Here is a 14,892-nt window from a genome sequence, read left to right on the forward strand (position 1 = left end):
CAGGTTCTAAAGCGAGTGATAAGGCATCCATCAAATCAAACAAGAAATGGGTTAAACCCAACTACAGATGGGTACCAAAGGTTCACACTCCCAAATCACCTAATGATTCTAACATTTCTTCATCTTTTGTGTGTGATAAACAGGATATGTAATGGGAGAGAGTAGTTGTGTAGATGATAATGGTAAACCCAGCTTCAAAATGGACTGGGTTCCAAAAGCTAACTAATCCCTCACTCTGTGTCGGAGAAACTATGGAGGAATATCATCATACTTCGGTTTGTTGATAGTGGCTGTTCCAGGCACATGATAGGAGACATCTCTCAACTACATTACATTCATAACTTTAAATGAGAGTATGTATCCTTTGAGGGAAGGAAGTAGGAAAGGATCACAAATGGGGATCTCATTTAATGGTGTCTTGAATATTGAATATCTTAACTTCACTCCGGAGTTGAAACACAGCTGAGGCTGAACATGTTGTTGCATATGCATGCTGTTCTCAGATCATCTGGATGCAATTTCAATTGCTGAATTACGGTTTGAGTTTTCTTCTCGATACTTCTAAGTTTTTCATAAAATGATTCGTTTTTTAAGACAATTTTTTTATTTGCGCATTTATTTTATTTTCTTTCTTCCCCATGCACAAATTAAGGGGGAGAAATCAAAATACAAAAAAATTATAAAATCAAAAATACAAAAATATGTTTTTTTCGTTAGTATTTTTGGGAAGTGATATGAAGCTTAGTGTTAAAGGGCAATCTGAAATTCGTATAATGCACTAAAGCTAAATTGTTTAGACTCTGTGTTCAATGTGCTGGTAGGCACGAAGGATTCAAAAGGACTAGACATAGATTGACAATGAAAGGACTTGACAATGTTAACTCATCTGGACTTAGATAGTTACATTTGGACTGACCATACGACGCTTGGATAGATTAGCAGTGAGATAAACATGGGAACCTACAAGATACATTAAAGTTACTTATTATCTAGAACTATGGCTCAACATTTCTTTGATGTACGGACTTATGTCCTTAATTCTGGTGCTGATAGGGTGACTGAGGGGTTCTGATAAAGTAGGTCGGTGTGAAATTGTTTTTCTTTCTTATCCTCTCTGCCAGTCATATGTTGTCTCCTCTGCGTGATTGGAATAGATCCGACCTGGAACACAGCATATCCAACATTCTACCTCTCAACACCTCTATCTGTGTTAATCACATGTTGTCCCCTCTGCGTGATTGGAAGAGATCCGACCTAGGGCATAACATATGCATTTCTAAATTTGACTTCTTTCTTAATGATTGAATACTCACCTAAAGTAAAGAGCTCTTTGGAATTCCTTGATTGCTAGGGTGTGTCGTGAAATGGGGAACACGTTCTAGTGAGCTTAAAATTGAATTAATTAAAGGTTATCTGTAGATCTTGCTGTTGAATTTAAATGGGCAACAATATCATTGGTCGTCGTCAGCTAAATGGTCAATTTAGGAATATAGGTGCAATGTCTTGTCACTTATAAATTGTCCAACTTGTCAATATCCTTTGTGTTTAAGTGGATCACAATATTGGTGATTGACTAAAGCTAAACATACAGGTGTGTGATGATAAACGATATTGAATTGCTTGACAACTTTGATCCTAAAAGTGTTTTAAATTTAGTTATTATTTTTATTTTTGTTAAATTTGTTCATATCTTTCCTCTATGCACAAATTAAGGGGGAATATTAAAAAAAATCAAAGAAAAATCATAAATTTTAAAAAATTCAAAAATATGTTTATTTATGTTTTATTTCTTTTTTAAAAAAATCAAACAAAAATCATAAAATTTAAAAAATTCAAAAATATATTTATTTATGTTTTATTTCTTTTTCAGAAAAATAAAAAAATTCAAAAAAAATATTTTATTTTTATTTTGAGTGTATTTTTAATTTTATTTTTATTTCTTAGTTATTTCTATTGTGTGCTAAGTTTATTTTTACTTTTATCTTTTATCTTTTATCTCAAAGTTTCGTTTGTCTTAAAAAGCGAATTCAAAAAGAAGAAGAGACTTATGGAGACTGTATCATAATTTTCTGAGCAAGGAGAAGAAACTTGGAAAGGAGTTGATGGTCATAACTCTTCACTCCATTTTCACAAGGAATTGAAGGATTGAAACTGTACAAATTGTCAATTAGGCAGTATCTTTCAAAGGACTATCGTATTTAAGGAATTAAAAGTCTGAAACTGTACAGATGTCATGGCACCATGGCGATGCACCTCGCAAGGCACGATTATCGCTAAACGTCTCGCCAAGGGCCAAGTTAACTTGTTTAACTTGAAAAATTGCATTGAGGTCTATGATCAAGGATATGCAGGGGCTAACATGAAAATAGCCATAAGTAGTTCTCCGATACTCAACAAATCGCAGAGCGTTCCTCCGTGTTCACACAAATACTGCGAGTAGTCTCCTTCTGAGCCAAGGCTGGATCCTTAAACAACTGTGGTGAGAAGGGTCTTTATGATTTTGTGATCCACATGGACTTTTTAGTCATGATTACTTTTCAAGGCACAACGGTGATTGTTAAAGAATACTCATTCGAAGGAACAAGAAGTGAATATTATTTTTCAACATTCAATTTTTTAACCCCAGAATCAAGGTGAACCTGTACTTGAAGTTATGTGACAGATTGCATTGAAGCCTCCTCAATCAATTTGCTGCTATCTATGAACCTGCCGAAGTGATCCAGAAGAATTGGTCTCTCTGTTATTTTCTCTAAAGTGTTTCAAAGTTGAAAGTGCTGATTTTCAAGAATCTTTACAAGAAGCCTCTACACCCAATGTGCATTCAAGGTCAATTCTTTGAAGGAAGTCCAACTACTCAAGATGAAGTCATTCATGCAGAAATTCATATGTTCATCTTGAAGTTGTGAAGAAATCGAAGATTAAAGCTGAAAGTCAAAGATCAAGGAAGACTGAAAAGAAAAGAAAGCAATAAACCAAGAGGGAGATTGTTAGGACTAAATTGTGGTTTATTGTAAGTGAAAAGAAAGCTATAAACCAAGGGGGAGATTGTTAGGTCATAAATTGTGGTTTATACTTTGTTTTTCATAAGATATTAGAGTTCTCGGTCTAGGACCAAAAACACCATGTTTTGGTGTTGTTTGGACCAAAATCACATGTGATTTTGGTTAGGCTTTATATTGGCTTGTTTGGGTTTTGGGCTTGGGCTTTGTTATTAGGTCTAAGTATAAATAGCTTTATTTTACCCTTGTAAAGGTGGTTGGATGTTCTTGGGGGCTGCCATATGCAGAGAACACGTTTTGGAGAGATCTAGAGAGAAAACGAATTGTAATCAAGAATCTTATGTATCCGACTATTCAATAATAGTGTGTATTGAAGATTAACATTTTGTGTTCTTATTCTATATTTCATCTTGATTCATTCATTTGATTCATCAAAGCGTTTTAGGGACTTACAAAATTCTAGAAAACTGCATGTTTTTTCGTAACTTGGTGGGGGTATTGGTGGTGTGGATGATGACGATGGTGGTGGTGGTGTTGGCAGCGGCGATGGTGGCGATGATGGCGACAGTTGTGGTGGTGGCGGCGGTGTGAAGGTGGTGGTGGTGATGGTGGTGACGGGGTAGTGGTGGATGTGATGGTAGGTCAGAATTTACGGTAGTGGTGGTGGTGATGGTGGGGTGAGTGAGTGTGTGTGTGTGTGTATGTGTGTTTGTGGGGATAGTGGCGGTGTGTACATGTGTTTATGGGGGTAGGGATGGTTGTGTGTGTGTGTGTGTATTTGTGGGGGTGGATTTGGGTGTGTGTGTGTGTGTGGGGGGGGGGGTGAGTGAGTGTGTGTGTGTGTGTGTTTGTGGGGTGGAGTGTGTGTGTGTGTGTGTGTTTGTGGGGGGTACTGGTGGGGTGTGTGTGTGTATGTGTTTGTGGGGGATAGTGATGGTGGTGGCGGTGGTGTGTGTGTATATGTATTTGTGGGGGTGGGGGTGGGTCGGGCTAATGAATGGGTGGGTGGGGGTGGGTTGGGGTTATGTAGAGGTTGGTGGCGTTGGGGTGGGTGTGTGTTTATATTTATGATATTTTTTGGAACTAGAAAAATGTGGAAAACAATTATTATCGGTTTTCCAAAATTTTCTAAGTTCTTTGTAATTTTGAAAAACGGAAAATTTTCATTTTCTGTGAAAAATTTAGAAAAATTGTTGCATTTTTAAAATTCTCATTTTTCTTAAAAAAATTCTAGAAAACTGCATGTTTTTCTGTAACTAAAAACACCCTTATTTTTTTAAATACAAATATCATTTTTTTTTCTCTTTTGTGATAAGCTAACAATTTCAAGGTGTTATTTTACGTAACATCACTACCAAATAAATAAGATTAAAAGTGTTTGAAAACGGAAACAAAACAGTGAATTCAAACAAGGAAATTCTTCTACATGAATAATTTCCATGCCCGTATGAACAACACAAATGCAACGTAAGGGTTAATGCCATAAAATGACTTTCCATAACTATCAATTTGCTCGTTAAGACATTAGCTCTTTTAATTCTATTCAATAGAGGCTTAGAGGAACTAACTATTACTGGTGGTTCTATTGAACTATTGAAGTGGACTTCAACATGGATTTTTGCATATTTTTGGTATTTCTATTAAGCCTTTAGATTTTTAAAAAAACCACATGGACACAATATGTACAGAATTTGTCATATTGGATACCAAATGAGATTAGATACCAGTTTACCTAGTTTAAATCCAGTTAATCCACTACTCCATTATTGAATACAAGTAAAATATTAGTGACTTAAAGATCCAACTAACTAAAAGGTTTTTTGCCCACCGGTAGCAGGTATTGCCCTCCTTTTTTGAGGTCGAGGGTTCATGTCCCGTCGTAGACATATGTGAAATTAAGAAACAGATTAAAAGTAAATTATATTTACCGTTCAAAATTAAAAAGATCCAACTAATGATTAGTGTAAAATTTATGATATTAACCCTATATTATAATGATATTACATGAGAAAGCTCTATAAAATTAACGTAGATACACTAATTACATCAGAGTACAAAGCACAATAAAATATGCATCATGAGGTAAATAATGATTTTCCAATATAGAATTCCTCAAAAAGCTTTGAACAACAACAAATTACCTGCTCTCTTTCTTAAGGTAAAAATTGTAGCATTTAAGAGAGTAGTTAATTTGCTAAAAAAAAAAAAAAAAAAAACTTGATCACTTCATATTTGTCACAAACCGAGTTGGGCTTAGACCAGTTTAGGGTCGGGTAACTCGTATCCGACGGAACTAAGTGGAAGTAAATTGTAGTTTCCAGTAACCCGCGATCCGACCCAATTGGTTAAGCAATTGCGTATGCAAGTGTTTGGAGGTCTTTTGGACGCCACATTGTCTTTTTCATACACAACAATCCTTGTGCATCCTTAGAAAATGTTAACTGGACTTCCCAATGCATAGACCTCAAAGCTTTCTCCACTTCCACTTCATTCATGATCTCAATGTCGTCACGGATTATAATTATACCTTCCGGTCTCAATAACCTATCTATCTCCGCAAATAAAGCCGTCATGTTACACCTATAACACCAAATATAAAGTATCTGATGAGGTCAAATGGAGTTCATGGAAGCATCTCAGATCAATGTTCATATCCATAACACCATGATATGGGTTTTATATATATGACGCCAAAAACCAATTCGTTTTGAAAAACTGACGGTTTGAGTTTTTGTTTTTAAAAAGTGGTCCTGTTATTATGTTTTAAAAATCGAAAATGAAAACAGTATATATCTTAATACAATCTTGTTTTTTTTTTCATATATAAGTTTCTTAATTAACTATTTAAGACATTTTTTGAATAAAATTTTATTTTTTGATATTATATATTATAAAATTCGAAAAATATTGGGGTTTTTGGCTTCAACAAGTTTTTGTGTGAGATTGACCACGAACGAGTAAGCAATATGACTATGGACAAAATTTAACGGGTCATATATAATAGTCGGATTAATTTGAGATGTAGATGCTCACTTTGTTTTTATCTTGGAAAAAAGATGGTCTGCATGTAGAAGATCATATGTGCGTGGGTAGCTGCTAAATGACTCGCACCAATCATGATACATTCCAAATAAACCACGCTCGTATATTATTGGGAGTGTATCAGGAGAATCAACCAGTACCACATTCATCACCCAAACACTACCTATATCCTGCAAAGCAGCTGCAAATCTGCAATTTAAAAAAAAAAAAAAAAAAAAAAAACCTGACTAAAGATTTTAAATAGAAATTAAAAAAAAAAAAATGTAGGTTTTGCTTACCCTCCATAAACAGCTCGCATGTCCATGACATTCCTGACACTTGACCAGTTTATTCCTAAGCCGGTGATGTAAGACTTGGTAACCACACGTTTCCAGTGTTGATAGTCCACAGTGAAGTCCTGGGGTGCTGGTTTCCCGTAAACACCAACCTCTGAACTCAACAACCAGAAAGGTGGTTTTTCCATTCTTGATGGCCATTCTTCAGGCCACTCAGACCCACGCACTGATGCCGCCGTTGGTATCTTGTGCATACATGCTTGCAGACCTACTTTCCTGAAATTTAACAACAATTCAATTTCATTTCAAAAATTTAAAAACCATGCTATATATTTATTAATCAAACTACGTTGCTATTTCTTGCATGTAACCCTACAAAGAAGATAGCATCTTATCATACTCTTGTAACCCATAGTTATTTACTTGTGCTGAAAAGACCCACAAACACCATGTGATAGATCTTGCAACATACTTTCCTTCATTTGTTTTTTTTATTTCTTTACTTTCACTTCTTTTCTTACTAAGACATTGTAGTTTCAGAAATCTACTCGGCTACAGCATCGTACTTTTAAATTTTTTTTTTTTGGTTAAGACGACAATCATTGGGAAAACCTAACTAATTACCCAGTTATAACAGAGAAAAATGTTTTGCAGTTAGATGACATTGCTATAATGGGTCATCAAAGTATAATGTTTTAATAGGAAAAAATGGATGTAGGATGCCATAATAAATAAATACATGAGAGTATGTTGGTTGATGTAACCCTAAAAAGATAGTATTATAATACTCTTGCAAATGGCATTTGAAAGTAACCACAATATTCATATCATCTAAACCTTTGCTTGGAAAGAATATAGCATTGTAATTTTGATAGGACATTATAATTATACCAAATTGTGGTGGCATTGGGTGGTTTTTCAAGTATAATATTGAAACAGGAAGAAAGTGATAATAAACATATGAGTATTTCTTGAATGTAAAGTGAAGATAAGGGATTAAAGACAAGTACCAGGCAGCATTTGGATCATCAGATTCTTTGCAGAATGGAGGATGATTTTGTAATCTTGTGTCATAGCATTCATTAGAAACAGGCTTCTGATACACAGCAACACCAATCCTATTTACCTTATCCTTACTTATTGACTTCACTTCCCAGCACATTGATCGAGTCAAGTTCTTCATTGCTGCCAGTTAACAATATCAGCATTCAGCAAGCAGACTTCCATCTGCATTGGACTAGGTCTGATGTCAAAGGGACAAAAATTACGTGAATGCCCTTTGTAGGCTATTTTCGATGAAGAGGATGAGGAGGGTATTCAAGTATATATTTCACAAACGAAAAATCCAGACCATTTTTGGTTGGATAAAAAATTGAAAACATGAGTCCCAGTCTCTTATTAGCCCAATGCATTACAGAACCACTGAACAAATATTTACATACCTTCCCAAATCTCAGAGTCTTCGGGCTTTTTCTTGTAGATAGGAGTAGCTGACCATATAAAGAAGCCACCAGGTCGTAATAGACGATTCACCTCCAAGAGTAGTTTACCATCTAAACATGATAGATAGAGATACTAATTTATTAAGGAAATATATATATATATATATATATATATATATATATATATATATATATATATATAAATAAAAAAATAAAGACAAAGAACCTTGAATGTGCCATGGCACTCTGCAGCGTGCACAATGGACGACATCAAAGACTCTTGCAGGAAAAGGAAGTCTGTGTGTGCCCATGACAGCCGAAAGAGCAGGTATTCCTCTCTCAAGTGCAAACTGAACTTGAGCTTCATGTTCATCTTTTGGAGCTAAAGACATTGTCAACACATCTTTATCAAACAGAAATCCTCCAAAACTAGCAACCCCACATCCAACATCTAATACTACACGTGAGTGATTTCCCCAACCAATATCTCCCACAATCTGCACCATGGAATTTGATAATGGAATTTGTTAAAGGAATTGAAATACTTGGTTGCAAGATTTTGTAGTAAATTGAATCATTACCTCTTGTATAAAATCAATGTAATGGAGGGCACCATGCTTAAATTGTGTTCCACCACCAGGGAAAGTAAGATACTCCCCACTAACTTTTACCCAGTTTTGGTGTCCCTTAACTTCTGCTAGCGTAGTGTGAGGGACGTTATGGTACCATATCTGCCAAAAAAAAAAAAATTATCTGATTTGCTTACATAAAAGATTAGAATTCTCATCCAAAACAGTGTTTATGATGTTTCAAAAGATATTCAGGTGCATACCACTTTGAAACACAGGTGTTTCAGAATTTGAGTTAGAATGTTACAAATATTATAGATTATACTAGATACAGAAACAAGACCCAAATGTTTAGCATGAAGGAAGAAAATACCTTTTCCCTGCTTGCAGGCCAGTGTATTGGGTGTTGGTATCCTTGAGGCAAAGGAACAAGGCAAGTTGGAGGGTCGTGAGGACAATGCCTTTCCCTATGTTCATAATGCTTAGTGGTTGGAAGACCCTTAATAGCTTCCAAGTTATCAAGACATGGAATGAAATCACACCCAGCACTCACATTGCACACTTTCCAATCAAACTTATCTTCTTCTCTTCCCTGTGTTCAAAATCATCCATTCCAAATCTCATATTACATTTCATCAATCATCATCATGTTTGCTTGCCTTTTAGGAACCGAATCAATCCTCATCTCAATTTTTTATTTTATCTACTATAATTTTAACTCTCTTCTATTTCTATAAATAGTTTGATTATAACTAACTAACCAACTTAATTTTCTCTACAAAAATAAACAAAGATAAAGGCTCATCAAACCTAAAATAAGTTGTGATAAAAATAATAGTTATACACATAATGTTGTATCTTAATTAAATGTCATTAACAGTTACAATAAATACTAAAAGTTGGTTTATATTGCATTTTTTTTCTTTCCATTCGGTGATGAAATGAAAATATATATATATATATATATATATATATATATATATATATATATATATATATATATATATATATATAAACCTCCTCACCAAGTTATTAAAATTAACAAAAGCGGAAAGAATCACATTCTTTCAAGAATGGTCCATTCCATTCCATCGGTTCAAACAAACAGGTTGTTTACATTCCTACGGAATGGAATGAACCATTCCATTCATTTCTTGATTCCATCATACCAAACATTACCTTAGCCCCGGAAGGTAGTATCTCGTTTGAGAAAGAACCAGTCTTTTCCTCCTTATTATCGTTCTCCTCAAATTTCTTTTTTATATCTGAGTTATCTCCATTTGTAGTTCCCTTACCCTCTTGATAATTTATTTCTTCTTCTCCAGGCTTCCTGCCTTCACTATCACTTCTCGTCTCCCCACCTTCCAAATCTATATCATCAGCCTTAGATTCTTCATCTTCTTTCTTTTTTGTGGCTTCATCCTGAAGATCAGCAGGATTATCTTCAAACTGTTTAACATCGCTGTTTCTGGTGGTTGTGGTGTCCTCACTTGTTGCACTGTTTTCATTACTTTTATCATTGATTACCTTGTTTTCATCCTCTATTATTGAGATATGATTCTTGTTTCCATTACTAGTATCTACATTTTGAAAAGGAACAATGAATGAAGAAGCCATCATCCATACCCCTACTGAGCACAGGGCCACAAATGCCACCAATGTCACTGTAGAACAGTAATTGCTTGATGATTTTCTGCCATCAACTTTAGAGTATTTTCCTAATGCCATTCTTGTTCATGTAAATTCTCTTACAAGTTTATAACCTGCATATAAATATATGATGAATGCTATTACATGTCTTGTAATAAAACTCAAAAGATACTTGCCATTTAATATAGCTCCTCCTCAGATAAGCTCTTTTCTAAAACTTACCATATCCAACTTATGTATAAACCAATGAATTGCAGCAAAGCAATAGACGATTTTGGCAATAAGGGAGATACTGTCATAATCAATCACATTTGTTTATCAATAATAGATGCATATAAATAGATGCATATAAATACACCCAACTTTTTTTCAATAATAGATGCATATAAATAGATTAGGTTAAGTGTAGTTTGGTCACTAAAAAGAAGTATAAAACCCTTATTTTGCTCATTTTCACGTACCCATCCAGTTTCCCTTTTTCTTCTCTCAGAAGTCAAAGAAACTCGACAACAATTATCCTTTTGATTTCTCTCTGTTTCTCCAAAACACTTAGCACCATTGAGTTATAGCATAGTGACAAGTTTTAGGGCAATACTTTATCAACTATTAAGTTGAAGCAGAATACTAACTCATCTACTTATGAATGGAGGGGGTAATACCGTAATATGACAACATTCATTTGATAGAAACTCTGTATTCTCTCGGTTCCATTAAAAGGAACAGCGCTTTGATCATAGATGTAAAACAGGTTAATCGTCTTGCTTCAAACTAGATATGGAACAAAATTAACTATATTCAAACTACATAGAAATTCTAACAGGTAGTATAAATAACAAACAGAATGAAATTCAAGCAAATGTTGAGAAAATCAGATACGCGAGATTTCATAGCTGAAAACTATCGGAATATGCAACCTTTAAGCCAATAGCCATTCTGGCATACAGATCTGACGGATCTTGAACGAGCAGGCGTGGATACGAGCTCATTGCCAAATGCCAATGTCAGCACGTAGGAGATGATATTGATACGAGGACCAGCTTACGCACAATGAAAACGGGCAGTGAGAATTTATTTGTGCACGCATACACCATTCACCAAGTGACACATGTAGCAACATACATTAATACCCATATTGTATACTGTATGATGTATCCGTGGAATTATGACCCCTTTGTCGGTTTCAGGGTAAAACAACATAAATAGAGTAAATTACAGAAATGGTCCCTGTGGTTTTTTTTTTAAATTTGTAAGTTTAGTCCAACGTTTAAGATGTTGACAGGGATCATCCATTTTGTTTGGAGAAATTAAAGCAATGGTCGGTACATGATAACGCGTTAGCATCAGATGTTAAGTTTTTTTGTTTAATTTTATAAATTACATGGTCTAAAAATAAAACTACAATCATGATAAAATGATAAACTCTAAGCCAAATATCCCTTCATCGTTCACTCTTCAGTCCTTACACCTTGTAATTTTCTACCTCTAGTACCACATTCGTCTACACCACCGTCTACCTATCTTCGGTAACTCCAACATATTCTTCCTTTTATCCACATACATCATTCTTGTCTCCCCTAGCTCTCACCCCAATATGCACCTCTAACGCCATTCCACATACACCCTTCTTCCCAGCCCTTTCTCATCTGATAGCTTTAACCACCACCACCACCCAAAGAAACTGAAGCTCCACCAATCGGATTCACAAATAATAACTTGTTTGATCTCCGAAACCTCAAAAACTTGTTAGGGCTCAACGAACTCAAAGTTATTCAAAAATATGCAAATGGACAAATGTATTGATTTTTAATTCATTTTGATTTGGTTTATAAAACCCAGTAGTTGGATTTGTGGTTCATTGATCTCTCATTCGTTTTCAATAATAGCTTGTATATTTTTTTTCTTCCTGATTAGTTTTTGATCCTCACCGAATGATGAATGAGGGTACTTGGATGTTCTTTTTGACTAAAGAGTCAAAACTGATTACAATGTTCTGTATCAATTAGTTTCACATGAAAGGGGGAAAATAGCACAAACAAATGATATTTTTCAGGATGCTTGAAGGTACATTTCCGGTTGGTAGAAAGGCTAAATGAAAAGGCATTGAAAAGGAGTATGGATTTTAGTGTGGTATAGAATTTATGTAATAATGATGTAACATCCAAAAATTCAAGACCAAAAATTTCGTTTTTAATTAAGTTATTATAAAACCAACAGTATAAAAACATTCATAATAACATCACATGTCAAGACCAAAGTGTCAGTAATCAAAACATGTTATCATAAAATAATATCAGAGTGTAATCCCAAAGATCTCATGTGCGGAAGATCATAGTGTGATACGCTGCGATCGCGAGCTCCTTTCCTTTGAAAACAAAGTACCTGAAACCAAAACTGAAAACCGTAAGCACGAAGCTTAGTGAGTTCCCCCATCATACCACATACATAGCCAAGCATATCTGGGTGTCGGCCTCCCCTTCGGTCTATTTCCAACCGGATAACTGCCTAGCATATCTGGGTGTTGGCCTCCCCTTCGGTCTCTTTCAACCGGATAACTGCCTAGCATATCTGGGTGTTGGCCTCCCCTTCGGTCTGTTTCAACCGGATAACGGGGACTATTTCACCCCTACCACTACCACATAATAACATAGCATGACATACATAAATATACTGTCAGATATATCTCGGTGCCCGACCTACCCCGTCGGTATCTTTCAACCGGTATCTGGGAGCTGACCTCCCTTTCAGTATCTTTCAACCGGTAACCGGGGACTATTTCACCCCTACTACAAATAACATGTATCACAGAGCATCCTAGCACACAAACATAACAGATAATGTCATACCAGATAATTATCACAAAGACAATCATCTAACAAACAACTCCTACTAGTGGGCCGGCATTGTGGCCTTAGACCCACTTCTATTGGAAGGTAACTCACCTCACACTGCTAAAGTCCCGCAGACACAACCCTAGCTGCTGGATGACAGATTCTCGAACTGTCAATATCAAAACATCACCCAATTAATAATTGGGTTCCAACACAAAAATCATAAGTCCATGCTTGGGGTAAAAGACTGCTTAACCCCTATCTTAGCTTGATTCAACTCAAGGCCCAATCCAAAGGCCCAAAAGTTAAACTATGATTCAACTTAAGGCCCAATCAAAGGCCCAACCATTTAGTCCAGTCCAACATTTGGCATTTCTAATGGCCCAATATCATATAATCATTAAGGCCCATACTATGGCCCAATTTTCCAAATTGGACCCAAACCTTCGTTTGGGCCTTTCCCTAAAGCCCATCTAAATATTCTAGTCCATTTGATTGTTCTTGGATGGCCCATTATTAGCCCAATCACCAAAGCCCAATAGAAAGGCCCAACACAAAGCCCAAGTGAAATTAGGGTTTCACATAAAATGACAATTAGGGTTAAGTGTTTCTCACTTAACCCATTAAGGACTTAATCTATTAAGTCCATCACTCTACTAGACAAGTCATATGATGTGATTTGGTGTAATTTACAATTCCATTCCAATGGCCCAAATGTGGGTCCCGATATATATCCACAATTAGGGTTTTCTAAACCCTAATTAGGGTTTCCAACCCACTTCCAACCCAATAGGCCCAATAGCTAAGTCCTTAGATCCATTAGGGTTTCATTAGGCCCATTAGGGTTTCACTAGGCCCATTAGGGTTTCTCTAGTCGGGCACCACCCACTACCACCTCGGGTAGTGGTGGTTAACGGCGGCTCACGGCGGCGGCCACCACCACACGGTGGTGGTTGTGGTTCTAGTCCAATTGTGTCCAAGCACTCCAAAAGCAATCCAAACACAACTAAGCACACCGCCACCCAACACGGCGGCTGGTGGCGGCTGGAGGCGGCAGCCACCATCTCACGGTGGTGGTTTTGAGTTTCTTTTTATTATTCTAGCTCCGGTTACAATGTTACAATGAAAATACCAAATGTACACACACACTCACTAAAATACACCCACACACGGTGGTACATGGTGGCAGCCACCACCTCACGGTGGTGGTGGTGGCTGTTCTTGCGATTTTCGGCCAAGCAAAGTCACCCACGACACACTCACACATAAATAACACACACACGCACGCCTTTTTGCTCGGAGGATAAGTTCAACCACCCACCTGGTGGTGCATGACGACGTCAGTGGGTGGAACAGCCGTTGGGCGGCGGTGGCGATCGACACGGAAAGGCAGGCAGCAGCAAGGAGCGACGTCGGCGGTGGCTGGAGGCCTGTAATAGCGGTGTCCATCGGCGGAAAAATGAAAAGGAAGAAGAAAAAGAACGGCGGCAGTCAACAGCGGCCACATTCGCGCCTACAGCCGACGGCTCTCGGCGTTGACTGGTCACGAGCGACGGTGGTCGGCTGGCAATGAAACAGTAGCGGTGAACGCCCTCGCCGGCAGATGGGATGGTGTAACGCCCCGTTCCTGGTACGTATTAATTCATTAAATGTCTTTTTATAAAGAGCTACTTGACGAGTAGTAGCCCTAACTCGTCGAGTAGATGCCAGGATTGGACGTGGGTTTAAGTGATCTACTCGGCGAGTCCGCGTCTTGACTCGACGAGTAGGCCAGTCTGGATGAAACCCTAATTCTTAGGGTTTGTACCCTATTTAAACGTCATTATAGCCCCCATCCCAGCCACCAACACCTCTAGAACGTTCCCCCTCAAAACCCTAGCCCTCCATTGGTGAGTTTGAGTGATTCCTTCTTGATTTTGAGTGATTTGGTGTATTCTTGGAAGTGTAGAAGAGAAGGAAAGAGAGAAAGTGCAAAGGAGAAGAAGGAGATCCAGAAGCTAGCTTCCATTTACTACTTCATCTGGTAATAAAGCCTCTACCTTGTTCATTTTCCTAGTAGATCTTCATGTATGCTTGTTTTGCCACTT

At 36.9% G+C, this 14,892-nt stretch overlaps 1 protein-coding gene across 3 annotated transcripts; it reads right to left on the reverse strand.

The window, feature by feature from the left end:
* Positions 1-5,051: 5,051 nt before the first annotated feature.
* On the reverse strand, positions 5,052-11,083 carry LOC145136959 (putative methyltransferase PMT26). 3 transcript variants are annotated; one of them, XM_079071092.1, is made up of 10 exons: positions 10,892-11,080; positions 9,507-10,090; positions 8,701-8,919; positions 8,340-8,489; positions 7,985-8,255; positions 7,759-7,869; positions 7,327-7,501; positions 6,320-6,592; positions 6,033-6,230; positions 5,052-5,579 (listed from the first exon to the last, which is right to left on the reverse strand). In XM_079071092.1, the coding sequence occupies exons 2-10, from the start codon at positions 10,053-10,055 to the stop codon at positions 5,345-5,347; spliced, it is 2,181 nt and encodes a 726-aa protein (XP_078927218.1). In that variant the 5' UTR covers positions 10,056-10,090; positions 10,892-11,080; the 3' UTR covers positions 5,052-5,344. The 3 variants fall into 3 exon arrangements, with proteins under 3 accessions (XP_078927218.1, XP_078927219.1, XP_078927220.1); XM_079071093.1 differs by lacking the exon at positions 5,052-5,579 and having other exon boundaries at positions 6,069-6,222; positions 10,892-11,083; XM_079071094.1 differs by lacking the exon at positions 5,052-5,579 and having other exon boundaries at positions 6,100-6,211; positions 10,892-11,083.
* Positions 11,084-14,892: the final 3,809 nt, after the last annotated feature.

This window comes from Lactuca virosa, chromosome 9 (genome assembly GCF_052849685.1).
Source record: "Lactuca virosa cultivar CGN04683 chromosome 9, Lactuca_virosa_CGN04683_v6, whole genome shotgun sequence".
Taxonomy (NCBI): Eukaryota; Viridiplantae; Streptophyta; class Magnoliopsida; order Asterales; family Asteraceae; genus Lactuca; species Lactuca virosa.